Genomic DNA, 26,803 nt, shown 5'->3' with positions numbered 1-26,803 from the left:
TCTCTTTATAGTTCCCTATAGTTTTATAAGTGCTATAGAAAGCCCTAAGATAGTTAGAAACTACAGGAATATGACAGCACAATATTTCAGTCTAAGCTATTACACAATCTTGCAAAAGCAGTATTGTACTATATGCATAATCTTTATCATTTCTAAATATTTGTATGTCTAAGTCTGTGCCTTTTTATGAATAGAGAAAATGCAGGAAGTAAATATCCTCTAGTGTGTTCACATGAATCTGGGTTATCTTATATCTTTGCCAAATCCAAAGCATACTTCAAAAGTGATAGCCCCCCCAGAAGACATTGTGTGTAAGGACATGAGTACATCTCAGCCATCTCAAGCTACACGGCATTCAAGTTTTTCTGCATATGTATCAATACAGCCAAACAAACTAGGTTTTTTCATGCTTCAAAATCAGCTGATGTTCTGCACTCAAATGTCTATGATGTTTACCTAACTTGAAATTTAGCACTTTGCCAGCTCAAGAAATGACACACTTCTACACAAAGTTATTCTTACCTGAGGATATATGGGTCGCCTCCCTGGCTCAGCTACCCCATATACATAGAACTGACAGACCAAATTGTCTCCTTTGCAGAAAGTACCCACCTAAAGGACTGGACACTCCACCAGGCTCCCCAGCTTGCAGTTTTCCTTGGCAGCGTTCCCTGTGGGATAGTGGTGTGTGCTAGCTGGTGGAGCAAACAGAGGGGTTTCCTTTTGTATATTTTCACATTTTATAATAGCAAAAATGGGCTTTTCCTGATTACTAATGATTGTCTGGGGTAATACCCTCCACACCCTGTCATCAAATTCTGGGCACAGGGCCTTAGCTGGTGTAAATTGGTGTAGTGCTGTTGACTTCAACGATTGATGAATTGGCCCAAGGTTTGTAACTGCCTGGAAACACCGTCCTTGTTAGACTCTCCAGCTTAATTTACAGTTCATTTATAGCAGAATTTTGCAACATAGGGGGGCTGACCAGGATGGGTGGAGAAAGCTGTAGCAGCCCAGATCCACCAGGGTATGTGCTGCAAACATGCTGCCTCATCTACTGGAAAAGTTCCAGGCAGCTATAATGAGAGTTGTGTCATAAAGATAAGTCACCCACTCACCCTCCTTCCCTGCTCTCCTTAGGGGCCTGTCACAGGGTGGCTGGCCCTTTAAGAGGAAATGTGACAATATCACCTCGCCTCTTCAGATGGGTAATAATGAACAAGATAATGAAATCATCACAGGCTTAATTTAGGCCAGGTGTGGGGATATAAGGGAGCATGGGACAGCTTTCTGGAGTAGTCCTTGAGAGGGGGAGCTTGAATAGGAGCTGGTAACATGCCAGCTCAGAGAGTAGGGAGTGCTAAATATGACAGAAGCCTGGAGAGCTACAGCTGGCTGAAATAAAGCAGCTGTGGGTGAGTGCTACAGGGAATAACAGGACAAGTTTGAACTGAACCCAACTCCAGGAAGGAGGGCTAGGGGATTCAGTTTCAAGAAGAGAACTGTGGAATCAGTGGCCAGCTGGGCAAAGCTGGTGTGGAGTATTAATGTGTGTAAGGACTAAATAAATTGGATTCTGGAAGGAGAGTGTTTTAACTATCATTGGATTGTGATGGTGAATTATTGAGGAGCTCCCAGGAGCAGGGCCTGTGCAAGGATGTTTCACGCCCTAGGCGAAACTTCCACCTTGCGCCCTCCCCTGTCCCCAAGCCCCCATCCTGAGCACACCCCTGCAGCAGCTCCCCCACTCCGCCCTGAGGTTCCGCCCTGAGGCGCCCTCCGCCTCCTCCCCGAGCACGCCGTCGCTGCTTCACTTCTCCTGCCTCCCAGGCTTGCGGCGCCAATCAGCTTAGGTGCCGCAAGCCTGGGAGGCGGGAGAAGTGAAGCAGCCATGGCGTGTTCGGGGAGGAGATGGGGCAGGGGTGAGCTGAGGCGGGGAGTTCCCCTGCATGCCACCCCCCACCCCCTTACTTGCTGCAGGCGGCCCTCCCCGCGCTCTCCTGCCCCAGCTCCCTCTGCCTAAATGCTGGCGACGACCGGGGCGGCCGAAGATCCGGCCACCGCAGTCGCTGCCGAAGAAAATGCCGCCCCCCCAAATCCTAGTGCCCTAGGCGACTGCCTAGGTTGCCTAAATGGTTGCGCCGGCCCTGCCCAGGAGAGAAGGGAAAAAGAGGAAGAGTGCTGAAGAGCCACCTGAGGCTGCAAGGGGTGCTTGGGACACAACTGCCCTGTTATAGAGCTACTCGTAAGGCTGCTTACAGGAGCCACTCATATACAGGGTGGCAGTCCCTCCCCCTGCAGACCAAGCTTCTCTTCTCTGCTTCCTTGGTATTCAGCTCAGGCTTGGGTGGCATCAGTGGTGCCCTGCCTCACGAAGCCTTCTGGTGAATGGGGAGGGGGATTAGAGAAAACAGAGAGGGGAGAGAAGAGTCAGTAAAATCACACAGAAGAGCAAAAAGTTGACCAGAAGGAAAGCGACAGAAAGAACAGATAGAAAAAAGGAGGGGGTGACAGCAACTGTGGGGGTTGGAGGAATTCACCTCACAATTGATCACAATGAGGGGCTCTAACAAAAATCCCACCAAGATTATTACAAATAATGACTTTTGCTAACTGTCAGCTCTTCAAACCAGAACCTTGAGTCTGAAAGCAAAGCTGAGTTTTTTGTGGCCCAGAGATTGTGATCATCATCAGTAAATATTCATAGAACCATAGAAGATTAGGGTGGGAAGGGACCTCAGAAGGTCATCTAGTCCAACCCCCTACTCAAAGCAGGACCAATCCCCAGACAGATTTTTACCCCAGTTCCCTAAATGGCCCACTCAAGGATTGAACTCATAATGTGGGGTTTAAGCAAGCCAGTGCTCAAACAACTGAGCTACCCCTCCCCCCATCAGAACTTAATGAACAATTCTGCTGATGAAATGCAAGCCAGAAAAGACTCCATTTCATTCTTCCATAGCTGCATGGGTTCTGTAGGGTTTATGGAAAAAAAAAAGTATTAAAACCTTAAATTTGTAAGAACTAGAAGCAGATATTACCAGGAATATTTCTTGTTTGGGCCTCTTTGCACTAGTGAAATTCCATTAGTAAAAGATTAAACACATATAAAGGAAGTAGATGGGTTGAGTAAAGTGGTGGCCTTTTTTAGAAAGTCAGTTTCCTGATACAGAATGGACTATAAAGAAGCCTAATCCCATATATCCTGATTGTGACTTTCCAAACCAACCAGAGGAATTATCCTTACAATTTCCAGTATAATTGATGGGAACTATGCAGCTAAATCACCTAGCCAGCTTTAAAAACCTCAACCTCTTTCTATAGCCATGTCCTACAAACCATTTGCAATGTTTCGGTCAGCAACAAAAGTAAACTTTATTTAGCTGGTATTTTTCTTCTTGAGCTAGGACATTTTCTGTGGGGGAAAAAAACAAAGATTGCCAATTTTACAGTTACTATGTAAATTAATTTTATTCAAAACTGATTAAAAAACTAACAAGGCTTGCCTAACTACATGAGGTAGTACATGTAGCAAAACAAAGGACAGAAAATAATACTCTGAAATAAGAAGAATACCAATAAGTTTACAAGTTAGAAAGAAATAATAAATTCATCAGCAGAAACAAAAACACCAAAAATAAAGTTCAACAGCTTTTCAGTCTTAAAGCACAATACACTTTTCATAGAAAGAAACATAGTATCACCATTATATTTTCTTCATATACCATAATATGGTAAAATTAATGCACAAGGCTATTCACCATAAATGAATTAAAAGGAAATGGTGAGGCAATAAATGAGTTAATCTTCATTAGGTTCCATACCGCTATACGTCCTGGCCTGCAGGAGTATCCGCCAGGTTGTGAGAAGTAAGGGAGATTGGCCTTGTTACCATTTTCTTAACAGTGTAGAGATTGTGTTGACTGTTCACCCTCAAATCTATGTGTAGTACACAGATACCATGTACAGTTTAAGGCCTGAAACTTGCAATTACTTATGCATGTGGTTAACTTTATTCCCATGAGGAAGCCCACTGAACTCAATGAAACTGGTCAGAGGCTTAAAGTATAGCTTGTGTGAGTTTGCAGAATCGGAAACTCAATCCTTTCAGTTTATTCCTCCTCTCAGTGTGAAAATGATCTTTTAGTGTCTGGTTATTTGAATTGACCGAGTAACCAACATCCAATAACAGTCTGTTTATTATCAAATTTAATCTAGAAAATAAAGAAAATGTAAATTGACCATTCTTAACAAAAAAATGTTTCTTTAAAGGAACACATTTTAATGGGTGTCTCCATTTCCTATTTTTAAAAACATCTGATATTTGTCTAATAATTAGTGTAAAGTATAAAACACTCCAGCTCTTCTTTCAGATTGGTTAATGCTAGAGTAAATCACAAAAAGTGTTATACTTCTGACTTACAGGCATGATTTATTGTGTACATTTATTGGGATGGCTATTTTTTAATGTAAATTGGATACAAAATCACTGGTCTATCCATGGTATAGTTTTTAAGTTATTGTTAGTGGCATACATAAAGCACCGTATAATAAATGTATTCAGATAAAAAATGTAGAACATTTATGAGATTTGAATTAACTGTATAGGAAGAACTGCTAAGAAAATATAGCAATATTTAACACAGGATTCAAAAATTGTGATATATCATTGTAGTTTTTCAAATGCATTTTCTCCCATGTTTAATTTTACAGATTTTTCTCCATTAAGATGTACATGCAGCTGAAAGTCTTTTGGCGGAAAATAGTTGATATCTTCTGTACAATAATGTTACAGCTTTATACAAACTTTAGGAAGTATACTAAGTGATCTTTATTATCCTCTTCCAAGTGCTCTGGTTGCAGTTTATTTTGTTTTTTTACACTTTAGTAACTGGACTCAGACAACGGCAAATATTCTGAAAGCCTTGCCTCCTGGAGGATTCTGTAAACTGCAAAATAAAACAATCCCAGAGGTTATTTATAAGACAACAACACTCCAATGCACTCTTAGGAACTGATGCAAGCCCTCTGAGTCCAGAACTCTCATTGACTGGGCTCTTAGGCTCTGATCCTGCAAATTATTTTGTGCAGGAGGAATGCTGGTACCTGTGCCAACTGATGCCGTGGCAGAGTCAGGCCATAATTCGCTATATGACATATAGCAAGTAGGTTTTAGAGAATCCTGAATTAGAGCCTACTTCTGTTCTTCTTGAAGTCAATGGCAAAGTTGCTATATAACCCTGCTAATCATTTCAATGGGAGCAGGATTGGGTTAATTTATCAGAATGATAGAACTTTCTGCCAGAAATAAAGTAATCTATAACAATAGTTCTACCACTGATGCTCTTTACTTCAAAAGAAATGCTTATTAACAAAACAAATAAAGCAAATACTAATATTTAGGGGAAAGCCTTGAATGTGTCAATTATTTCTAGTCAATTATTACAGAACCCGAGGGTACAACTTATGGAATTAATGCTGTTTTGTAAACATTAGCAATAGCAGAACTGCTTAGTTTTGCTGTTCTTTCAACCACACAGCTGAACAGTGTCATGGTTCTGTAGAACAAACTGCAGGTTCCTTAGGACAAACAGTCCCGAGTCAGATGGCACACTGGAGCCATCATCTTGGCTTCTTTCCATTTGAAACTGGTTGCTGTGCAACTGCTATACGTGCTTTGAAACGTTAGTTTTTAGTTTATAAATGCCTCTCACCTGGGGATATGGATTAACAATGCAGGTTCTTCTATGTTCTTAAATACCTGCCGCATCGTTTACATGGACCACACAACTGATATCTATTTACTTTAATATACTGTTAAAAGGCTGCAATGGGTTAATAGTGCCCAAATAGCATTTTCTTCTGCAGACATAAAATCCAGGCAATTAATCAGATAACAAATCACAGTTAGACTGGGGCAAAATTTTTCTGACATATTGTTTATTTACCATAAAATGAAGTTTTAGTTGACCCCAAAATTGTCACTAATTTGACAAATTCACAGAATAGTTTTAGGCAAGCTTATTTTTGGGGGGGGACTTAGGTGCCATTCATAAAATTGGAAGGGAGGCATTACCCACTTTATAACCCAATGGTGAGGGCACTTAGCTGAGCTATGGGAGACCTGAATTCAAACACCCTCCCCATAGGGGGAAAGGGATTTGAACTTGGGTCTCCCACATCCCAAGTGAGTGGTATAGCTGAGTGCTGTAGTCCCTGGGCTATGGAAGATTCTTGGGGTGGGGGAAGAGGCTCTCTTAATCTCACCTAGTGGAGCTGTTCCACTATGTATAAATAATTAGTGCTTGAAGCAGGGACATGAATTTGGGCCTCCCAATTGAGTACCCTTACCACCAGGCTACACAATCATTCGCGCTTTTTCCTCTTTTCCACATGCATGTAATTCTTGTGTAAGGGATGATCTGGCACACTGTTTGCAGCTCCAGAGTTCACAATTAACTTCATGATTGTGGGATGGGATGTACCAAGAATATTGTAAAGTCAACATTTTGTTCTACTAGAACCTGGAAAAATATTTCAGAGCTTCAAATTAACTGGAAATATTTCATCACAGAAGGTGATATATAATGGTAAGTGATTTTAAAAGACTCAGATACACATCTGTATATCTTAGGAAATCATGTTATATGTTAATCTGTTGTCCGTATCATTTGTAGACTATGCTCATTGATAAAAAGATATGCAAAAAGTTAATGGCCATTCATATAATCCACCCTCAATAAGAGGGTGCCATATAAACAGGAAGTACTGGACCATTCCAAACCCCACTCACCTAGACTGAATGAATCACTAATCTAAAAAATGCAAAAGGAGGCAAAGGTAATTTTCTTAGCAAACATAGCATTATTTGCCACAGGATCAATACACAAGAGAGTTGTTTTGATTTATAAGCGGCTTTTTAGGGTTATGATTTATGAGCTTAGAGGAGACAAGCAGTTCTGGTACCGCAGCTTCTCCAGTCATTGTGACTCTTACACAACCCTGTAAATCACCCATGTTAGCCTATTTATTTAGCTTTCAAGCACACACACGCACCCCTTAACCTCACCACACGCAGAGACTTAGTGCAAGAATCTGAAAATGATGGCATGCATTACTAGGAGAAGGGAAAACTACAGTCTTTTAAACTAAGCATTTTACCTTTCTGAAAATATTCCATTTTGAAAGGAGGCGATGTACACCTTCCTTTTATCTACTGGCATAACATCAACATAGCCTCCTTGATTGCGAACTACTCCAGCATGTACCGCTGCCCGACAGATACTAGACACCTGAGAAAAGAGCAGAAGAGGGTTTTTTTGTATTAGTTCTATTATGTTTTTCATTAACTTTTAGATTTAAAAATAATAATAAATAAGCATATCCATGGGTCTAGATACCTTATCATAATTAATCATATAATAAATGCAATTAAATTAATCCTCAGCAGCACTGAAATATATTCCACAGGAACTCATCTGGCTGGACAGCAGGACACCAGCCCCCTCCATCAACTGGAAGCAAGCCCCGTTAGCTTTGTCCAGAGAACAAGGTATCTTTTGCCATGTCTGGAAAGTCACCAAATTCAGGATATTTAGGACCAAGGTGTAAAAGGAGGTGAGAACAAGTTCCAGAGTCCTGGAGCCCTCACAGGGATGTTCTGTCAGCCTCCCCCTCACTTTTATAATGAGAGGGATCCAGCTCAAGTGCCCCTGCTGGCTGCCGCTGTGACAACATCACACTCAGACAGTCTGTCCTCAATAAGAATTAATGGTTGTGCCATAAAAAACAGCAAGAGAGGTGATCCCTTGGGTAGGCCAGTTCCAGGGCTTTAAAGTTCATAACCAATACCATAAACTCCAGCCAGAGACCAATGGACAGCAAGTCTCCCAGAAAGATGCCCCATTCAATAAGTGCCAGCTTCAGTCTCCAAATGTTTTTAAGGGCCCTATGTAGAGCATGTTGCAATAGTCTAACCTTGAGAGGTAACAAAAGCCTGGATAACAGTGGTAAGGTCTGCATCTGAAATCACTCCTAAATTGCAAACACTAATGACAGATATACTCCTTCCATCAAAGTGGATGGTGTTCCCTCTGCTAGCTCATCTTGCTCTTTCCCCAAACCTCAGTCTTGTCTGGATTGTGCTTCAGAGTGCTCTCGTGCATGCCCAAATCTCAACTAGACATTGACTGAGGAGCTGAACTACTTCATTTCAATCAGATGATAGAGAGACAGAGGTAGGTGCCAACCACATATTGAAAACTCTGAACCAGATGCCTCATCATTACCAGCCCCATATTTACAGAAATGGAGGGGAGACAGAATGGTACTCTGCATTTGAGAACTCTTTGGGAAGAGGAGCAATTGCCTACAACTACCTGTAGAGAACTCCCTGAGAGAAAATGAACAATGCCACTGAAGACCAGCTCCATCTACTGCCATGAGATCGGCAGGTGAGTTAACAGCACTTCAAGATCAATGGTATAGAATAGTATAGAATAATCTATAACCATCTGCATGTACATACTGGTGTTTTGCCAACACCAGGATGTATTTAGATTAGTGAAGGACTAGTGAAGGGAAACCGATGTGGTGTTTTGCAAGAGGAAGCTGAAGCCACCACCACATCGGTTTCCCTTCACCAGTCCTTCATTTTGTTTTAATGTATCAAAGTGATATGAAACAGGACAATGTTGAGGGATCAGATATGTTAAACTAAGAATTGAATGTATACATTTAAACCCATATTCCCAAAAGCCCAGCTTACAAATATGCACCCACAAAATCCTGTATTTGTCCCTAAATAGTATTTGCACAGATTTATAGCATTCTAGGAAGATTTACTCCTTTAAGCCAGTTTGAGAAATATCATTGACTGGTTTGAGTCAATCTTGTTTGCAGTTATTCCTATCTTGAGCTCCTAATTCCCCATACTGCTTTATAACAGAACTTGCCCATAATATTAATCTGCAGCTGGACCTGAACTGCATGTCCTCTTACTGCAAAGAAAGTTCTGACAGCAAACCTTACACAGGCAAAGTTCTCAGTGAAGTCAATGGGAATTCTGTCTCAGTAATATCTGCAGAACTAGGTCATTAATGTGCTCTCATGAAACTGCCCAACTCTGATGATTTACATACTTATTTATTTTAAATAAAGTGCACAGAAGAGTAGTCAATTACTCAGAGAATTGGTAATCTCTCTTTTTAATTACTTAAAACTTTTAATAACTTAATGCTATTTTCAGCAAACTGCAGATATAGTGAAACTCCATTTATACTGTAGAAGATAAGTCTTTATTTGTTTCAATGCACAGCTTTGTGCAATTTGCAACTCCAGGTACAGGGAATCTCCATTTATAACCAAGCTTTTTTGTAAAGAAGAAGAAAAAAAGTCTTCACTGTAAGAGGATTCCACAGAATCAACATTAAAAACGTAACCAGTATAAATATCAACATTAAAAGACCAGTTTAAACAAGGCTTGCATTACCTTCCAGCTATAATTGGAATAACATATATCTGTAACTGTAGTTATTTTGTAATCTAAATGCTATATAAAATACAGGAATTCAAAATAGCAATTATTTTCCAACTCCTATTCCAACCGTTGAAGTTGCCAGTGTCACTGTTATATTGTCAGTCCATTAATGTCACAACATTTCTGAGAATATAACTTTGACAAAGTTTATCCAAAGGCCCTTCTAATCTTTCCTCCTCAGAATGATTGACTGCAGCTCTTAAACAAGCCAGAGGGGATACAGTTTATACTATTCAGTACTTTTCTTTCCTTCCTCCCTAACAGCCTTAGGATTTTGCTGTATTCCCAACCTGGCAGCCAGTGAGCAAGAGACTAATTTTAATTATTTAGGGCTATTGCTGCTCCTAAATATTAATATTATGGTAGTGCCCATAGACCCCAGTTAGGATTGGGGTCCCATTGTGCTGGGTGTCATACAAAAGAAGAGAGACAATCCTTGTACTGAAGGATTTACAATCTAAAGATACAAATGAAGGGTAGGGGATATGAATGCAATGTTCCACAATGAGTATGGTGCAAATGAGTATGGTGAAGAATTGGCCCAGGTAGTTACACGTATTTTAAGAAGTTCATTTGCTTGTTTGTTTTTAATTGGCATTAGAGGAAGTGAGTAGGAAAAGGAAAGAAGAGGAAGAGGAAAGGCCACTGCTTGTCACCTGTCTAAGCATGACAAGCAGGCTGGATTTTGTAGGCATCATAGCAGAGGTGAACGCTCCAGAAGGATCTGAAGGAAGATAATGGCTGCTTGGATTTTATCAGTGTGTTTTTCCCCTAAGCAAAAGGGACAGTGTGGGAGAAAGCGTGGAGGTGTTTAAGGGAGAAGCTGAAGGGTGGATGGTAAAGGTTAGGAACACTGGCAGAGCTGACATCACAATAGGTTACTAGATCAGTAAGGTGGAATGGAGATATGATATTTGGGGTGTTAAAAATATAGACAAGAAACTTATACAGTGAGAAGAGGAAGCCAGTGGGAGACTCAAAGGAGGGGTTTATGTGGTAAGAATAATGAGTCAAGAAGTTGGTTTTAGCAGCAGCTAAAGCTGCTAAAGCTGAATAGACTTGAGAGATGCAAATATGCAGTAGTTAAGACCAGAAAACAGGAGGTTACAGTAGTGAAGACATGGGATGAGGGCTTGGATGAGGAGATTGGTTACCCTGATGTCCTGGCCTGCTCTGTGGGCTGATGCAAGAGGTGAGGATATGGGACAAATGTATAAAGTTTTCTAAACGAAGTGTCATTTAATTCTGGGTGTTAACTGGATCTTCAGTCTTAGTTCTTAACTAATTTTTGTATTGAAGTAATTTATTTTAAATAGGAGGATGTTTCCTATTTTGAAGGGTCAGACCATCTAACATCTTGTCCAGCCTTTCTTGGGTAAACATTTTGGGTGAATTCCTGGCCATATTGAAGTCAAAGGCAATATTCCCATTGATTTCAGTGGGGCCAGGATTTCACCCCCACGGGTTTACTTTCTGTTTCTAAATATTACTTAGCAAGTCATTTTATTAGCAGCCTTAAAGGCATACCTCTCCTTGGAAGTCTCCATCAGTAGCTTTGAGCTGTTAATTTAATTCAGATATTATCTCAGCCAAAACATATATAAGGCAACACCATGCATTTTTAAAGTAACAAACATTTCATACAGCATTACATGACCTTGCTTTATCGGTGTGCAGTGAACTCTCTGATATTTGTCAGTATTTAACAGGTCACAGAATCTGAATACCAAGCTGCTTAATCCTTCTTTTGCTACTCAGCAAAATACCACAGCATACCATTACTCTGCAAAGGCACTTTACCCACAAGCTTCCCTTTCACAAATAGCAATTGTTCTGAATGTTATTCATAACAGATAGTATTGCTAATAGTTCTGTTTTTCTCTCAGTATTTTACACTGTTCCACAGCAGAATGCTATGGACAATTATTCAAAGATATTAGGAAAAGTATTTCCATGTAGTTAATTGAAGCAAAAGCATTTATAAATATGAGCCAGATCCTGAGCTAGTGTAAATTGGCATAGCTCCATTAATTTCTGTAGTCAATGGAGTTGGGCTGATTTACTTCAGCTGAGGATCTGGCCCACTTTTTAACATTTGTGATTGACTCAAAAATATTACCACAGGATTCTCTATCATAAGAGATTATTCTCAGGGCAGTGATGCCTAGAATGAAAATAAGACGATGAAACAGGAATTTGCTAAGAGTTTATTTTGAGAGAAGATATGTGGGATGTAGCTAAGAACACACACTGATTCATCATTGTCAATGGAGTGATACCAGGCATCAAATCTTTTATCAAAACAAATTCTAAGTGTGAAATAAGTGATAACTTGGCAACTTCAAAAGTGTCTCTTTATTCTGTAGGTGTATTTGGTGTTCGGAATCAGGGACTAATAGCAGTGACAAAAGCCAGTCACTGTACAAATAGGTGCTTCAAAAGCATCTCCAGAAAGCTTTGACAATTCACCTCAGTCGTCATCTGACTCAGTTTCCTGCAAATCTTACACCTTTTGCAAACACCAAAGTCAACTTTGAAAACTGTTTGTTGAAGTGTAAATACTGTTAAAAAGTTCTGTGGCATAAGGCATAATATCGAAATGCCAGAAATAAGGTTCTAAACCTTAGATAATTGGAATAGGGGAACCTGAAAGTATGGACTTCTTGCTCCCATGAGTGGAAGGCAGGAAGCTGTTGGGTGGTCTACCAAGAGGACAAAACATTGCCATGTGGACAGTTTGCATTGCTGGGCCAGCAGGGATCTGGTAGTGTGTGCACGCCCCTAGCAGAGTGAGTAATTTGTACAATCTGTTGTGAGAGCGGCATATATTATTGTTATTTATTATCTACATTATGATAGTGCCCAGAGGCCCTATTTAGCATTGAACCTCATTGTCCTAGCACTGTACATACACAGAGTAAGAGTCATTCCCTGCCTCAAAGCACTCACAATCTACTTTTAGATAAGACAAAACAAGAGGGTGCACAAACCAATGGAGGGTACAGGGGAAGGGAGGATGAGTAACAGTGACAGCAACCCACATGTGGTTACCGACACACTGTGCACAAGTACACGGTTCTGTGTTAATTTGTGGGAAAAGCTGACAAACAGACTGGCACTGCTGGCAGAGCAGAGGGTAATGCAATAACTAGCAATCTCATCAAGATTAGGGGCAGTCACTGTAACCTCAGAGCTTGGTGGAAATGGTATGAGAAGAAAATAGCAAAAATTTTGTGGGGCACCATGGAGGGAGGATTCAGGGTCATCCCTGCTTAGATCCAGGGAGAACGGGAGCAGAACCAAAATTTTCTAAATCAATTTAAGAATAAAACACTTTGCTCAGCCTGCTGTGTAGCAGTATTTTCAACCTTCTAGCCTAGCTAGTGGAAAAAAAAAAAGTCTTAGAGCTTCACGAATGCTGCAAAAATAGGTTTGCAAAAACTTTTATTTCCTTTGCACAATGGATGCATTTTTTCCAAGCAACACTGCTGCAAATATTTCTGTATAACATGGATGAATGTTGAGAAAGTAAATTGTTTGAAAGCAGAACTCTTAGGAGACTAAATAGAGGCTATTTGGAAATACTGAGCAAAGCACACAGGATTTGGCCTTTTGAGATCAATGGGACTTCCTGCTTGAATGAGGGGAGAAGAAATTAGTGTTTATCCTCTAACAGGATAATCTCCTGTAACTCATCTTGACCCCAGGGCATTGACTACAGACTGCTACTGAGGAGCTGAAAGTAATTCCTTCCTCAAAAGGCATATGCTTTTCCATTTCCCCTGTTGACATACATACTAACAAACATGCACATGAATAACTCAGTGAGATGTACTGAACTGAAGGGACTACTCCCATATGTAAAGTTACTCATGTACATCAGTGTTTGCAAGGTGGGAGCCCAAGTTATTTACTAAGTATTACTTCTTTCTAATAATAATGATTAGTACGTATATAGTGCTTTTCATCCATAGATTCAAAGTGCTTTAAAGTGTTTGAGTATCATCACCTTGGTCAGCTACTTGTCATCACATTACTGAGGACTGATTAAATATGCAGGCTAGTGCCTCTTACTGGGAAAATGGTGAACTGCTTCCTCTGCAGCTAACCCATTGCTGCTCCCTGGACAGATGACAGAAGAACACAGTGCAAAGGACTGCATCCTCCCTACTTCCCCCCTGCTGCCTGCCCCAAGACTAAGCATATCTCCTCCTATGTAAAAATCCTACACAGGTTAGAAACAGTGTGCAGTCTGTATCTAAAGTCCCCCGCATACTGTAACAAAACAACACAACTCTGAGTAGCACCACTGCTCTGCTGCAACAACTTTCTCCTCAAAATAGATAAATAAAGGAAAATCCATTGGTTTTCTGACTGAAAAATGGATGTTTTGGAAATGGATTTGGTTTGTTAGAAAGTCAAAAAGCAGTTCAGTTTAAAGGATCATACACTAAGGTGAAGAAGAGTTTCCACCTATTTTTAAACAATTAATTAAACTGAAGGTAAAACTAGGAAAGTGTTGCCAGGTATCATAATTGGTAAAAATGTATACAATTTTAATGCCTAATGAGTATAATCCAAGTGATTAACTGCACAAAATTGGACTTGATAGATAAAGAGGAACTTTGTCAAAGTCAATTGGTCTAAAACTTGGTCTACCTTGTTGTTTCTCTTGGAATGGTTTTCCAACTAGTTATGCACCCACCTTATAGTGGTTCCATCTAGGCTATATTTCCCTAGTTTATTTATGAGAAGGTCATGTGAGACAGTATCAAAAGCCTTACTAAAGTCAAGATACACCACATCTACTGCTTCCCCCTTATCCGTGAGGCTTGTTACCCTATCAAAGAAAGCTATTAGGTTGGTTTGACATGATTTGTTCTTGACAAATCCATGTTGACTGTTACTTATTACCTTGTTATCTTCTAGGTGTTTGCAAATTGATTGCTTGATTATTTGCTCCATTATCTTTCTGAGTACTGAAGTTAAGCTGACTGGTTTGTAATTCCCGGAGTTGTCCTTATTCCCCCTTTTACAGATTGGCATTATATTTGCCCTCTTCCAGTCGCTGGAATCTCTCCAGGCTTCCATGAGTTTTCCATGGCTCAGATAACTCTTCAGCCAGCTCTGTGAGTATTCTAGGCCCTGCCAACTTGAAGATATCTAAGTTGTCTAAGTAATTTTAACTTGTTCTTTCCCTGTTTTAGCCTCAGATCCTATCTCATTTTGACTGGCATTCAGTATGTTAGACATCTGATCGCTAGTAACCTTTTTGGTGAAAAATGAAAGAAAAAAGTCATTTAGAACCTCTTCCATTTCCACATTTTCTGTTATTGTCTTTCCTCCTTAGTTGAGTAATGGGCCTACCCATCCTTGGTCTTCCTCTTACTTCTAACGTATTTGTAGATTGTTTTCTTGTTACCCTCTATGTCTCTAGCTAGTTTAAGATGTGCCCTGGTCTTTCTAATTTTGTCCCTACATGCTTGTGTAGTTTTTTTTTTATATTCATCCTTTGTAATTTGACCTCATTTCCGCTTTTTGGAGAAGATTCATTAAATTCTTTTTAAGTGACATTCATGCCACAAAACTTCTCTATCCAGGATCCTGGGCCCAGATTTTCCCTCATATTCAAATCCATGGAAGGGGACTTTTCATTAGATTTCCCATGAAGATTTCCTTGAGGGGATCCCCCTACATTGTCCAATCAGTGGTGTTTGCCTCCAGAGTAATACTACTCCAAAACACAGCTGATCTTGTGGATGGGCCTGCACTCATACTGGCTCTGTGCAGCTCTGCTGACTGCTTGCCATCACGGCTCTTCCCTTCCTTACACCATTTTTCAGTACCTCTAATCTCAATTAAAAATAATAATACTATACATGTGTATAATAAAGCCAGGCCAATCTTCACCAGGTCCATTTGTTTGTATGTTGTATGCTCTGGCTCTATCCATTGTCTGTATATTAGATTGTAAGCACTTCAGGGCAAGGCTAAAATAGTATTCAGAAAGGGGAAATGGAATGCTTGGGGACCTTGGGCTCTACCTGAGGACCCTGGGTTCTCCCATAATATAAGGATTGAATAATCATGGCTCAAACAGAGTTGCATTACCAGGGACCCCTCTGTGCCAAGGTGGCACCAAGTGACACAGAGGAATCAGGAGAAAGTTCAGACATAAGATTGTTAACTTTTTTGACTATTTTCTGAGGACCAGAGGGAGGATCATGTGTGTCCCCATCCTCCAATTCAACCCCTAGCCCATTCACTGTGTGGGCCCTAGCCCATTCAGAGATCCCATCACCAGGTCCAGGAGGAAAAGTATCATAGAGAAATCCCATCTCCCTTTCCACACAAAGTAGGAGAGAGCCTCACCTCAACCCTCTCGTGAGCTCAGTGAGAAATGATCTGCCCCCCAAGGGGAATTTATAAAAGTGCAGGGAGTACAGCCATTTAAGCACATTGTGAACAGAGAGGAATGGGATCTGTGCCAGTTCCATATATGCTGTCATCAAGAGAGCTTTTGGGGGAATTGGAAGAGCAGTCACCATATACAGATTTTGTGAGCAGGAACCCTACAATGGCAAGGGCTAAAACAGTATTCAGAAAGGGGAAATGGAGCTGTGCTCTGCTTCTGGTGGGTAAACTCCATCCAAGCCAAGCATATATGTGTGTGTGTGTGAGTGGAGTGTGTATGATTGGGGGGAGCTGGGGCATGACTTTCATGCTGTATGTTTGAAAACATGGTTCAAACATTCTTTAAAAAGGAATTCAACATGAATAACTGTCAGCATCTCAGTGCTCAGGAGCCATTCTCTAATAACAATGAATGGTTACTGTACTCCCACTGGAGAAAAAGAGATGACAGAGAATTAGATTTCAGTTTCTGATTTCCAAAAATACCTTTATGGTATTCCTTTGCTTTCCATCAAAAAGTCTTATTTATAATTTTGAAGACTGCTACAAATATGTGACTGTACATAACTGAAATATGTCCAAAATAATGGGATTATGTATATTTATTTTTAGAATAACATGGTATTTTGTTTCACTGGAGTCTAGAAAATATGTTTGTATCTGGAGAGGGTCATTAAGGGTCTAACCCTTCATTCATTGCTCATGTCATACAAGTCAGTGGCAATTTTGATCAAAATTTTCAAGTTTTATAGTAAGGCATGTAAATCTATACTTAGGGACCAAATAACTGTCCTGATTTTTAGAGGAGCTGAGTACCACTGAATTCTGTGGGAGCTGTGTATGCTCAAATCAGGCCAGTAGCACATGCCTAACATTAGGCATCCAAGTTTGAAAACTTTGGTCTTTGAGTGCATGAGGTACATAGGATCAGGCCTGAACTGTCACACTATACAATATCCTCTCATTGTATATTCCATTGTACACTGTAACAGTTTCATCATCCACATTTATAAATATGCTTGAATATACCATGCTACTTACATCAGAATAAATTTGAGTTCCAATTACACGAGCATAGTGTGGGTTTGCCTGCATACAGTTGCGAGGACAATACACTCTGAAAATTGAACACAAACATACATTTTAAGAATGTGACTACAATATTACAATACCGCATGATATTTCATTAAACTGGGCTTCAAGATTTGACAATCAATGAATTCAGTGATGGGTAAAGATAAGGTATCCATACTGATATTAGATCAATCAGCTAGCATTGATGCTATGGACTAATAGGAGTTATTGATGCACTCCTGGTCCCTGGCAAGAGTGGGTGGTGGAAAACTTCAGTAGCTCTGGGCTTTTCTGGCAAAGAAGACCCACAGGGCAGTGCTGGGCAACTGCTGCCTCTGCCCTGAGGAACCGTTACAGGTTTCCTTCCTCAAAATATTGAGGCATAAGCTTCTTTTGATGAGTGAAAATGTTGGCTTCAAAGAAACAGCTTACACATTTTGCTGAAAGCTATAAATTGACATAAAACACCATGCTCTACTTTACCAGTCTATTAATATTCCTTTGTAAACAAATATTTCCCTGACTTACTATCCTCCAACCCCAGACTCCCCGCCAATGAAACAACACAGAGCTGTGTCAGACCCTTTTATGATATCTATTTGGAGTACCACAAGGATCTGCTTGGTACCCTCTTATTATTCAATGTGCGTGCAAGACTGTTAGGAAAGTGGGTAAAAAAACACACCGGCTAAATTATTTTCACCGTGCTGATGACAGCTATCTCTACTGCATCCAATCCAGACAGATTAATCAAATGCCTTTCCCAGTGTCAAGGCACCTCTGGGGCATGGGTAAGAGTGAGCTGGATGAAACTTTGTCATGAGAATACTGTGGTGATGTGCAGGTTGGAGGAAGGAAGCACAAAAGCTGGATGTTATATCAGTTCCTCCAACATCTGTGACCAAAGGTTGTGATTTGGGGTTGTGGTTAGACTCCCAGCTACTTCTGGATGATCAAATAGCAATAGTGACCTTTCTCCAGTCTGTGCCTGGCCATTCTGCTACAGCCTTTCCTCTTGAAGGCAGACCTTGCCATTGTGGTAAATGCCTGTATCACCTGTGATTAGTATATGAGGTGTCGTTGGGAGACCATGGAGGAGAAGTGCTGTTGCCATAATTTATTGCTGCTTATAACTTGCTGGGTTGTTTTTTTTAGATGTGTCCTCAGACAGTGTTGGATCGGACTTTGCATTGGAGTTTTTAAAACTGATCTCTTTGTCACTCTTTGTCTTCAGGTTTTTATTTTTAAATGTTTTCCTATTTTTTCACTTCAGAATGTATTAGATTGTGTAGTAACAAGAAAGAAGAAAGATGGGTATAAGGATGGGATTTGCACCACCCATTCCTGCATTTCACTCTTTTACTTATTTCTACACCTTATCCAGCAAGACTATGCAGCTATAGACAAATACCACATGAGTCCAAGGTCCCAAATGCTACATTATGGGATGTTTTCTTAGCAGTTCTGGCTTTGTGTTTGCTTCCTCTATTGACTGTAGGACAGCTATAAAACTACTCTTGTGGCTAGCTCCACTCTTGCGGTACATCATGCTACACTGTATTTACCTCTGACTCATCTACGGTTTTAAGAACTGTTACAGGTTTCCTTCCTCAAACTACTGAGGCACAGTCTTCTTTCAAAAAGAGTGAAAATGTGGATTTCAAATACACATTTCAAATACACAGCTCACACATTTTGCTCAAAGCTATAAATTGGCTTATACACAGGATTCTCACCATGGCCTACTTTACCAATCTATTAATATTTCTTTGTAAACATAAATATTTTCCTGACCTACTATTCTCCAAAAAAACCCAACCAAACAAACAACACCTAAGACACAGGGCTGTGTCAGACCCTTTCATGATATCTATTTACAGAGGAGTAAACGGAGGCTCAGAAGTCCATTGCCCAAGGCACACGGCAAGTCCGTAATATAGAATGGAATATAGACACACACACACTCTTGCAGTCTCTTGGTCTAACCACTAGGCCACACTTCTCAAAAGTGAAAAAAGACTCGTGCTATAGAAAGTGTAGAAGACCCTTTATTTAAAATAAATAAAAGTATACAGATCCTCCTCTCTTCAGAAAGTATTTACTAGCTGACAATGTTCTTAAACCAGAGACTGAAAGACAAGCAAAACATTTGTGGCCAGATTTGCAAAGGTGCTGAGTATCTACAGCTCTCACTAACACCAGTAACGATAGTGGGTGCTCAACACCTCTGACAAAAAAGACTATTTCTTTGTGCTTTGATATGACAGAAAGATTCAAGACTTTTACCTTGGGCAATGCGAGGCTGGTTTTTGAAATGGGCATAGCTGTTCCACTGTTGTTTCACAGGTGATAGCTTGAACTGAAGAAATAAAACAGAAACTAATAGATATATGCAGTCAAAATACAGTCCAATGTATGATGAAGATAATATATAAATAAATGCTAACCTGTTACTTTGGAGACTGTGAAGGAATTAGCAGACTGATATTTGCTAACAGAAAGAAGAAAGAAAAGAAAAAGTCAACAATCAAACAATTTATTTCACTGATTTCTAGACATAGGCCCAACAATGATTATGCTTCATTGGAATCCACTAGTTCAGACCCCAAGTATGGAATCCCTGCATGTTCACTACAATTACTACATTTAGTTTACATTCACAGTGAAATTCAGCATGAAATCAATGCTTAGCACAAGGATGTGTGAAGCACTGGATTTCCCACATTGTCAATAACTTCATTTGACAGTACAATAACAGCTAATGTAATCGGGTTCCGTGATTCTGTTTTAGTCAGAAGTGCGAATCAGCAGGAGCATTCATCGTCCGTCTCCTCATTAAGGACCTAACCACAACATTAGCATCATGCAGACACAGGATGCCGTTCAGTCAAAACTGGTGTCAGAATCTGGAACATGCTTTTTCAGATTCATTTCTGCTTTTAGATTCAGTTTCTACATTCACATTGTTACTGGTATCATCATCAGGGCAGCAAAAAATATACAAATTTTCTTTTTATTAATAATTACATGGTCACCAGCAATAGAAATTCCTTTTCCTGTCTCTGAATCTTTATCTAATAACTGATCAGTACTTTTCTTCATTACTTCTTCATCTCAGGGGATCTGCTACTAGTCCTAAAATCTTTGGGTTTTTTACAATACCCTTAACCAAGAAGTAAATGACCTTGTTTGACTTTGGTAAGTTTAATTACTAAAGGAGGAGATGAATCCTTAGTCATCTCCAGAATGGATTACTGTGATGTGTGTTTTGTTGGGCTACATCCTGTACTTGGAATGGTTTGCCTGCTTATTTAATTGATTTATTCCTATTGCATGGTAATTGCACATGTGCTCTAAAGTCACCACTGTCTTCCAATTTGCATCCAGCTGCAATACAAGATGTTGGTTTTAACCTGTTATATAAATGGTTTGGATCCTTGCTCCCTTAGGGTACACCTAGACTAGGATAAAGGTGGTGGCATAGACAGGGCAAGTTGTATTTTAACATGTGTTAGCTGGTCAAGGTGAACCCTAATAGAGGAAAAATATAGTCTTGATTTCAAGTCTAGCTTCATCTTGACCATCTAACACACTCAGGATGTGTCTACATTCAAGCTGGATGGTATATTTTTCAGCTTGAGTAGACATACCAGTGCTTCGATTGAGCTAGAGCACTAAAAATAGAAGTGTAGCTGTAGTAGTGGAAATGGTAGAAGGGGCTGCCTGCCCTAAGTATGGTCCTGTCCAAGACCCTAAGTACAGACTTGGGGCAGCTAGCCCCTTCTGCTGCCACAGCTACACTTCTATTTTTGGCATGCTAACTTGATCACCACTGGGCACAGCAGAGAGAGAGCAACAAGGGGGCTGTTCATAGCTCCTATAGCTGTCTCTGCAATGGCCCCTGCCCCAATATAGATTAGATAGACCTGGAGTCTGCTCTAATCTATACCATCTGGCTATGGCATGCAAGGGGACTTCTGCCAGTTGGAGACTGACTGGGCAAAGTGCATTCCAACCATGCTCCCACCCTGCACATCAAGGGCTGAAAAAAATAGTCAGCTATGTTGGCTGTATGCTTGCTGGAGCTTCCTCCATACTGCGATAATCTCCACCTGGGAAGACAAAGCTAATTTCTATCCAATTTATGCTGCGTGGCTGATGCAAAGTACAGAGTGAGCCAGACAAATGGGCTTTACCTCAGGAAAACTTTCCTCACATGACATTCTGTCCAATCCCTAGTTTAGCATTGTAACCCTGCTCTGGACTTTTCAGTACTGCACACTATTCTATATACACAGAAGCATGTGAATGATAGCTGGACATTATTGCATTTTCCCTTACTAAGGTAGTAAAAGTAGTATTAGATTACATTCCCACATGCTATATAAAGTCAGTCATGATTTGCAGGATTTTCTTTTCGATATCTTTTATGGTTAAAAATACCAGTATTGGGAGCGAGGTCAGTATTACAAATATCCACACTGCAAGTAATGTCCTCTGGCTAATCGCTCAGGTTTGCATCATTGAGAAACAAACGACCAGATTTGCATGTGGCAATCCAGCCTGAGTAAGGAGCAGCATATCAGAGCAGGACGAGAGGGGGAGGTTTAGGTTGGACATTAGGAAAAACTTTTTCACTAGTAGGGTGGTGAAGAACTGGAATGGGTTACCTAGGGAGGTAGTGAAACTCCTGCCTTAGAGGTTTTTAAGATCAGGCTTGACAAAGCCCTGGCTGGGATGATTTAGTTGGGTTTGGTCCTGCTTTGAGCAGGGGGTTGGACTAGATGACCTCCTGAGGTCCCTTCCAACCCTGAGATTCTATGATTCTATGAGAACTCAGACCCAGTCTAAGTGGAAAGTAAACTGTGATTTCTCCTCTGTGCTGGTTCAACTGCACTAGCCTATGTGCCCCTCAGTGGCCTGTTTTGGGGTCAGAGGCCAGGCTCCATTCACTCCACATCCCGGTTTATACAAGACAGCCATGAACAAAAACAGCAACTGACAATTCATCATAATATGCTAGGGTGAACCCTACTTTGTTAATACTAACACTGAAGTAACATTAACCTCTTAGTATTCTAAAGAGTTAGTACTGATGCTGCGCCATAGTTGAGCCCTGGCAGACTATATCCACCCACCACATTTTTAGTTTGTTTTCTTTTACAAGTTGAGAAGTAGTTGCACCTGTTTTCCTGTACAATCACGCCAACAAGTCTCCAGATAAGGATCTAAACTTTGCCACAAATTTCTGAATCAGACCTCCAGAGTGTTTTAAGTTATCCCATCACTAGCAAACATAAAAGGTTGTGCCAAGTACAGAATTGTAAATTTGCCTGAAGTTTCACATGCAGATACTTAGCCTTGTAAGGAAACTGTTAAATATTTACTTAAATAGATGTACTTTCGTGTTTTATGTGAGCACGTAGTAGGAGTGATTCACTTCTAAATACAACTTCTTATGGTTATTAAAGATCCCACAACACTCTTCAGAACAGCAGAGAGGGATGTGCTCCAGTATCCTGGGAAAATTCCAGTTTAGCTAATTATTATAGAATATTCTGCCTACTGTAGCCCTATAGGGCTAGCCTGTTTGCTTGCTTATATAGCTTTTCTTATGGGTTTGATTATTTGTTTTATTATAATAGGTTTAAAGATTTGTACTAGAATATTTTTGGCCATAACTCAAAGAAACTACAGGCCACATCCTGTATTTGAGTTAAGGCAAGTTAGCATACATATGTTTGAGACTGTTAGCCTAGATAGGTGATGATGAGCTAAAGCAGAAAAGATATATATGTTTATGACCTTTAACATAGATAAGTGAGGTTGCTCAATCAAGTTGGTATAGGTAGGGGCTACCTAAGTTCATACCCTCTTTAAACTTTGCAGGTGCTTTGCAGGAAATAACTGGTTTGGCCAGAAATAACAGATGTGAGAATGAATGAATGGTCATTAATAGGTATGAATATGTCATTAATATGTTCAAACATGCCAGCCTATAGAGTACATGTACCCTGATACTTTGTGGGTGAGGAAATTCAGTTTGGACATGGAAGGAGGACACATAGTGCTCAGGTTCTATAAGAAGGGTAACCCACCATGTTAAAGGGCAGTTCATCATTGTTCACTTACTTCATTAGTTTGTAGTTGTTTCTTAATTCCTTGTTAGTTCTTAATTCTTAGTTCTCAAGTTACTTAGTGGAGTCAAACTCTAAGTTAGCTTCTGTAGTCTTTCTATAGCTTTTTAGCTCTAGCTTCTCCTAAGTTATTCAGCCCCCATTTGAGAACTGAGGAACCTGAGGAACCTGAACCATCGGACTCTCTTAGCATGCAAGAGGCAAGGCTTGTCCTTTGTCTCTTTCTACCAGGTTATCAAGGAAGGGTGTGAGTATGCTAATCTAGAAACCCTTCTAGTATATAATATCACATGTACCTCTAAAACAATATTACTGCCTTTGTAATTCTGATGATTTTCCATCTGATTACTATTTGATTACTTTTATCTCAATAAAAGTCTTTAAGGCTGTATTTTGTTCTCAGTATAAGTGTCCTTGTCATACATCCCAAGGGTCCTTGCAAACTCTGTGTAGCCTGATTCAGGGACAAGAACCTTATTATCTTCTGATCAGATTATTTGGTGAGCCTATAACCCATATTGTATAAACAATATTATTAATCTCCTAAAATTACGCAGCACTGCCATGGTTAGTCCTTAAAAAACATTACAGTACCAGTGTTACACAGGATGAGCAGATCATTTTAACTCAGGCTATGTCTACACTACTGCGGTAAGTCAACCTATGCTACGCAACTCCAGCTACGTGAATAACGTAGCTGGAGTCAACGTACCTTAGGTCGAGTTACTGCGGGGGTCTACATCTCTCGTTGATTTACCTTACTCTTCTTGTCGGGGGTAGAGTACAGGGGTCGACTGGAGAGCGATCTGCAGTTGATTTGGTTGGTCTTTACTAGACCTGCTAAATCGACCTCCGGTGGATCAATCTCAGAACGTCAATCCCAGCTATAGTGTAGACCTGCCTTAACTCAGTTTCAGTATGCACTGTTCCTTTGTAGGTACATCTTTACATTTGTATCGGAAATAGATGAATGCTGCAAATATTGAGGTAATTTAATCATAAATACTAATTTAGCTATTTGAGAGATGGGGTGAGTTAATATATTTTATTGGGCCAACTTCTGTGGGTAAGAGAGACAAGCTTTGAGTTTACACAGAGCTCTTCTTCAGGTCTGACTATCTGACTTAATTGCCGAGGACAACCATTATACATTTTCCCTGCCTCTTCTATTTGATATAGCATTTTTGTCACTTCCTAGCCCATAGCTATTCTGTCATTTTGCAGTATGCTCTTAAGAATGGCTACACTTTCCGGGTGGGCGAAATGATACCTGTATTCCAGTATGTGTCATTTTTACAATGCTTTCAGACCCTTCAGGATGAAAAAAAGTATATGGGAAAACTATTATTGTGACTTATTTCAGGTGCAAAAAAAAATGCAATATATTGGAAACGTCACACATTTTAGTTGTAAGCACTCAAAGTATCAGTAATCTTGGACTTACCCAATTGACTGAATGCCATTTCTATAAGATTTGATGAAATAGTTTTTCCTTCCTTGCCTAGTGATATCAACCCAACCACCATCGTTGTCTAGGATACCATAATGTATGGCAGCTCTACAAATGCTGGATTGCTAAAAAATGGAGCAAGAAAATCATTTCCACGTCAGGTGAAACAATTATTTTCCATTGTATTTTAAATGTGAAAAGGCAGTTCATCATTACAATTGTGCCCAATATCCAATATTTGCATTTGTTAAAGCTACTCAGTCTTATGCCTTGCAGTCCTCATGCCCATCAAGCAATTCCAAAAGCCAGGGATCAGTCACATAAAGTAGCAACTCCACCATTTTTTCCTGCCCACACCCTCTGGGGACTGGGAGGGTGAGTGGTGAGTCACTACATGAGGCCTTCACCACTTGGGGATTCCCCAACACAGAGGTAGCCAGTGAAACCACTTTTTGGCTGCTTGTGCCCTCAAAGCGAGGCAAAGCCGTAGGAGCATGGTCCTGAATCCAGCCCTTACCAAACTTGGCATAGGTAGTATCACTGGCTGGGGCTGAAGCCTCCGCCGACATCCCTGTTGAGCTTAATGTAGTGAGGACAGCCACCACCGCACATGAAGAAAATGTCGTTTTCCCATTACTCAGAATGAAAGCATATGTTTTCATAGTGTCTGTTGTTTCCTCCCTTTTGTTTTAGTGCCCCACAATGATATGCAACAGGATAAAGCTGAAGGACCAGATATTTAAAACTAAGGATTAAATTTAGACATCTAGACCCATATTCCCAAAAGCAGCCTATAAATATGCACCCACAAAATCCTAAACAGCATTTGTACAGATTTATATCTGACCAAATGATCTGCACCCACAAATCCTGCTTATGTGGAAAATGTGAGATATTAGATACCCAAAAACTACATGTTCAGAAGTGCAGGAACAAATCTAGACCAGGTTGAGGCTACCTTAACAATTTGCTGTAGGCTTTTTACTTTTCTGAGCATAGACTTCTTCAGAATGCATTCTTGCTGATAACACATATTAGCTAATATTCCAAATTAAAAAGACAGAATTTCATTAATTATATCTATGCTAAACTCAATTTAAATATATATATATATATATATATATGTTTACCATTTCATAATGAACACTTCCAATCACTTTGCCCTTACTATCCAAGCAGCCAGCAGGACATTCATACCTAGAAATTTAAAATACACATTGGTTTGAGATCCTGTGATTGCAACAGGGAAAATATTTTAGATAACATACACACAACTGTTTGGAATAACCTCAGATAGGCAAACTGTAGAATGTATCATACCTATTGCAAGTTGTCCCTTTGCACTGGTCTCTTAGCCTTACTTCACAAGAAACAATCTGAGCTAAATAACAAAAAGCCAGTTTCATTAAAATGTTTTAGAATGCTTTTTGTACCACTTGGTTCAAAATAGTTGGCATATAAAAAAAAATGCAAACTCCTTACACATTTGTTGTGTGCTTATTACTTCATTTCTCTCACTATCATCGCTCCTTGTAGAGCCTGCAGGTGAATGGATCCTGGATCGACTTTGTGATGTTCTATCCTGTGCTTTGGATTGCTGCCGTTCAATCTCGTTGGTTTCCTCCTCTGGCTCATGAGGGGAGTAATGCCTGTCTGAACCCTCTGTTTTAGTGAATGAATGAGACAAATAATTTCTCAGAACAGCTTTTAGTCTCTTTTTGTAAATGGTACTGACATAAATGTGGCAACTTTTGTGAATATTCATGCTTTTAATATTTTGTTTTCATGGAAAGGTTTAAAAAGAGATAAATAAAATGAAAAATTTGATCCTTCCATTGACTCATGGGATTCATCAGCTAGATGAATATCTGATGTTTGGTAACATACACCATATACCTTACTGGTGTCTTACATGGACGTCTTCCTCACTTTGTAGCACTGACAGCATAGTTTTAAGTGTGAATGTGCTGGCAATATTTCTATTGCAGTAACTTCCCTCTGTCATGAGGGAATCCATAGACCAATAGTGGTATTTCTTCACATGATGATACCTAACCAACCTTTTAAGTGCAGCTTGCTATAATTAAAGAAATTGGGCTTCTAAATCAATATCCACCTGAAATTAGGCCCTTTTCTAGGTAAATTAAATAGGATCCTAATTTTCAGAGGTGTTCACATCTGAGCACAAGT

At 40.0% G+C, this 26,803-nt stretch overlaps 1 protein-coding gene and 1 long non-coding RNA gene across 3 annotated transcripts in view; one reads left to right on the top strand and one right to left on the bottom strand.

The window, feature by feature from the left end:
• Positions 1–3,583: 3,583 nt before the first annotated feature.
• CRISPLD1 (cysteine rich secretory protein LCCL domain containing 1) overlaps positions 3,584–26,803 on the bottom strand; it is a 56,667-nt gene continuing 33,447 nt past the window's right edge. The window contains exons 7-15 of one of the 2 annotated variants that reach the window (XM_039521565.1): positions 26,096–26,275; positions 25,934–25,994; positions 25,744–25,810; positions 24,608–24,738; positions 19,474–19,517; positions 19,313–19,385; positions 16,994–17,069; positions 7,162–7,292; positions 3,584–4,949 (exon numbers count right to left, since the gene is read on the bottom strand). In XM_039521565.1, coding sequence (XP_039377499.1) covers positions 4,898–4,949; positions 7,162–7,292; positions 16,994–17,069; positions 19,313–19,385; positions 19,474–19,517; positions 24,608–24,738; positions 25,744–25,810; positions 25,934–25,994; positions 26,096–26,275 — 815 coding nt within the window. In that variant the 3' untranslated portion in view covers positions 3,584–4,897. Of the gene's footprint in view, positions 4,950–6,412; positions 6,525–7,161; positions 7,293–16,993; positions 17,070–19,312; positions 19,386–19,473; positions 19,518–24,607; positions 24,739–25,743; positions 25,811–25,933; positions 25,995–26,095; positions 26,276–26,803 lie in introns of those variants that run through there. The other variant, XM_039521566.1, reaches the window with a different exon arrangement.
• Positions 10,474–26,285, top strand: LOC120396586. Its single transcript, XR_005593239.1, has 4 exons — positions 10,474–10,730; positions 14,577–14,667; positions 24,669–24,774; positions 26,150–26,285. It is a non-coding gene; the product is annotated as an uncharacterized LOC120396586 (long non-coding RNA).

Source organism: Mauremys reevesii, linkage group 2 (assembly GCF_016161935.1).
Source record: "Mauremys reevesii isolate NIE-2019 linkage group 2, ASM1616193v1, whole genome shotgun sequence".
Classification (NCBI taxonomy): domain Eukaryota; kingdom Metazoa; phylum Chordata; order Testudines; family Geoemydidae; genus Mauremys; species Mauremys reevesii.
This window is presented reverse-complemented; position numbering and strand designations above follow the sequence as displayed.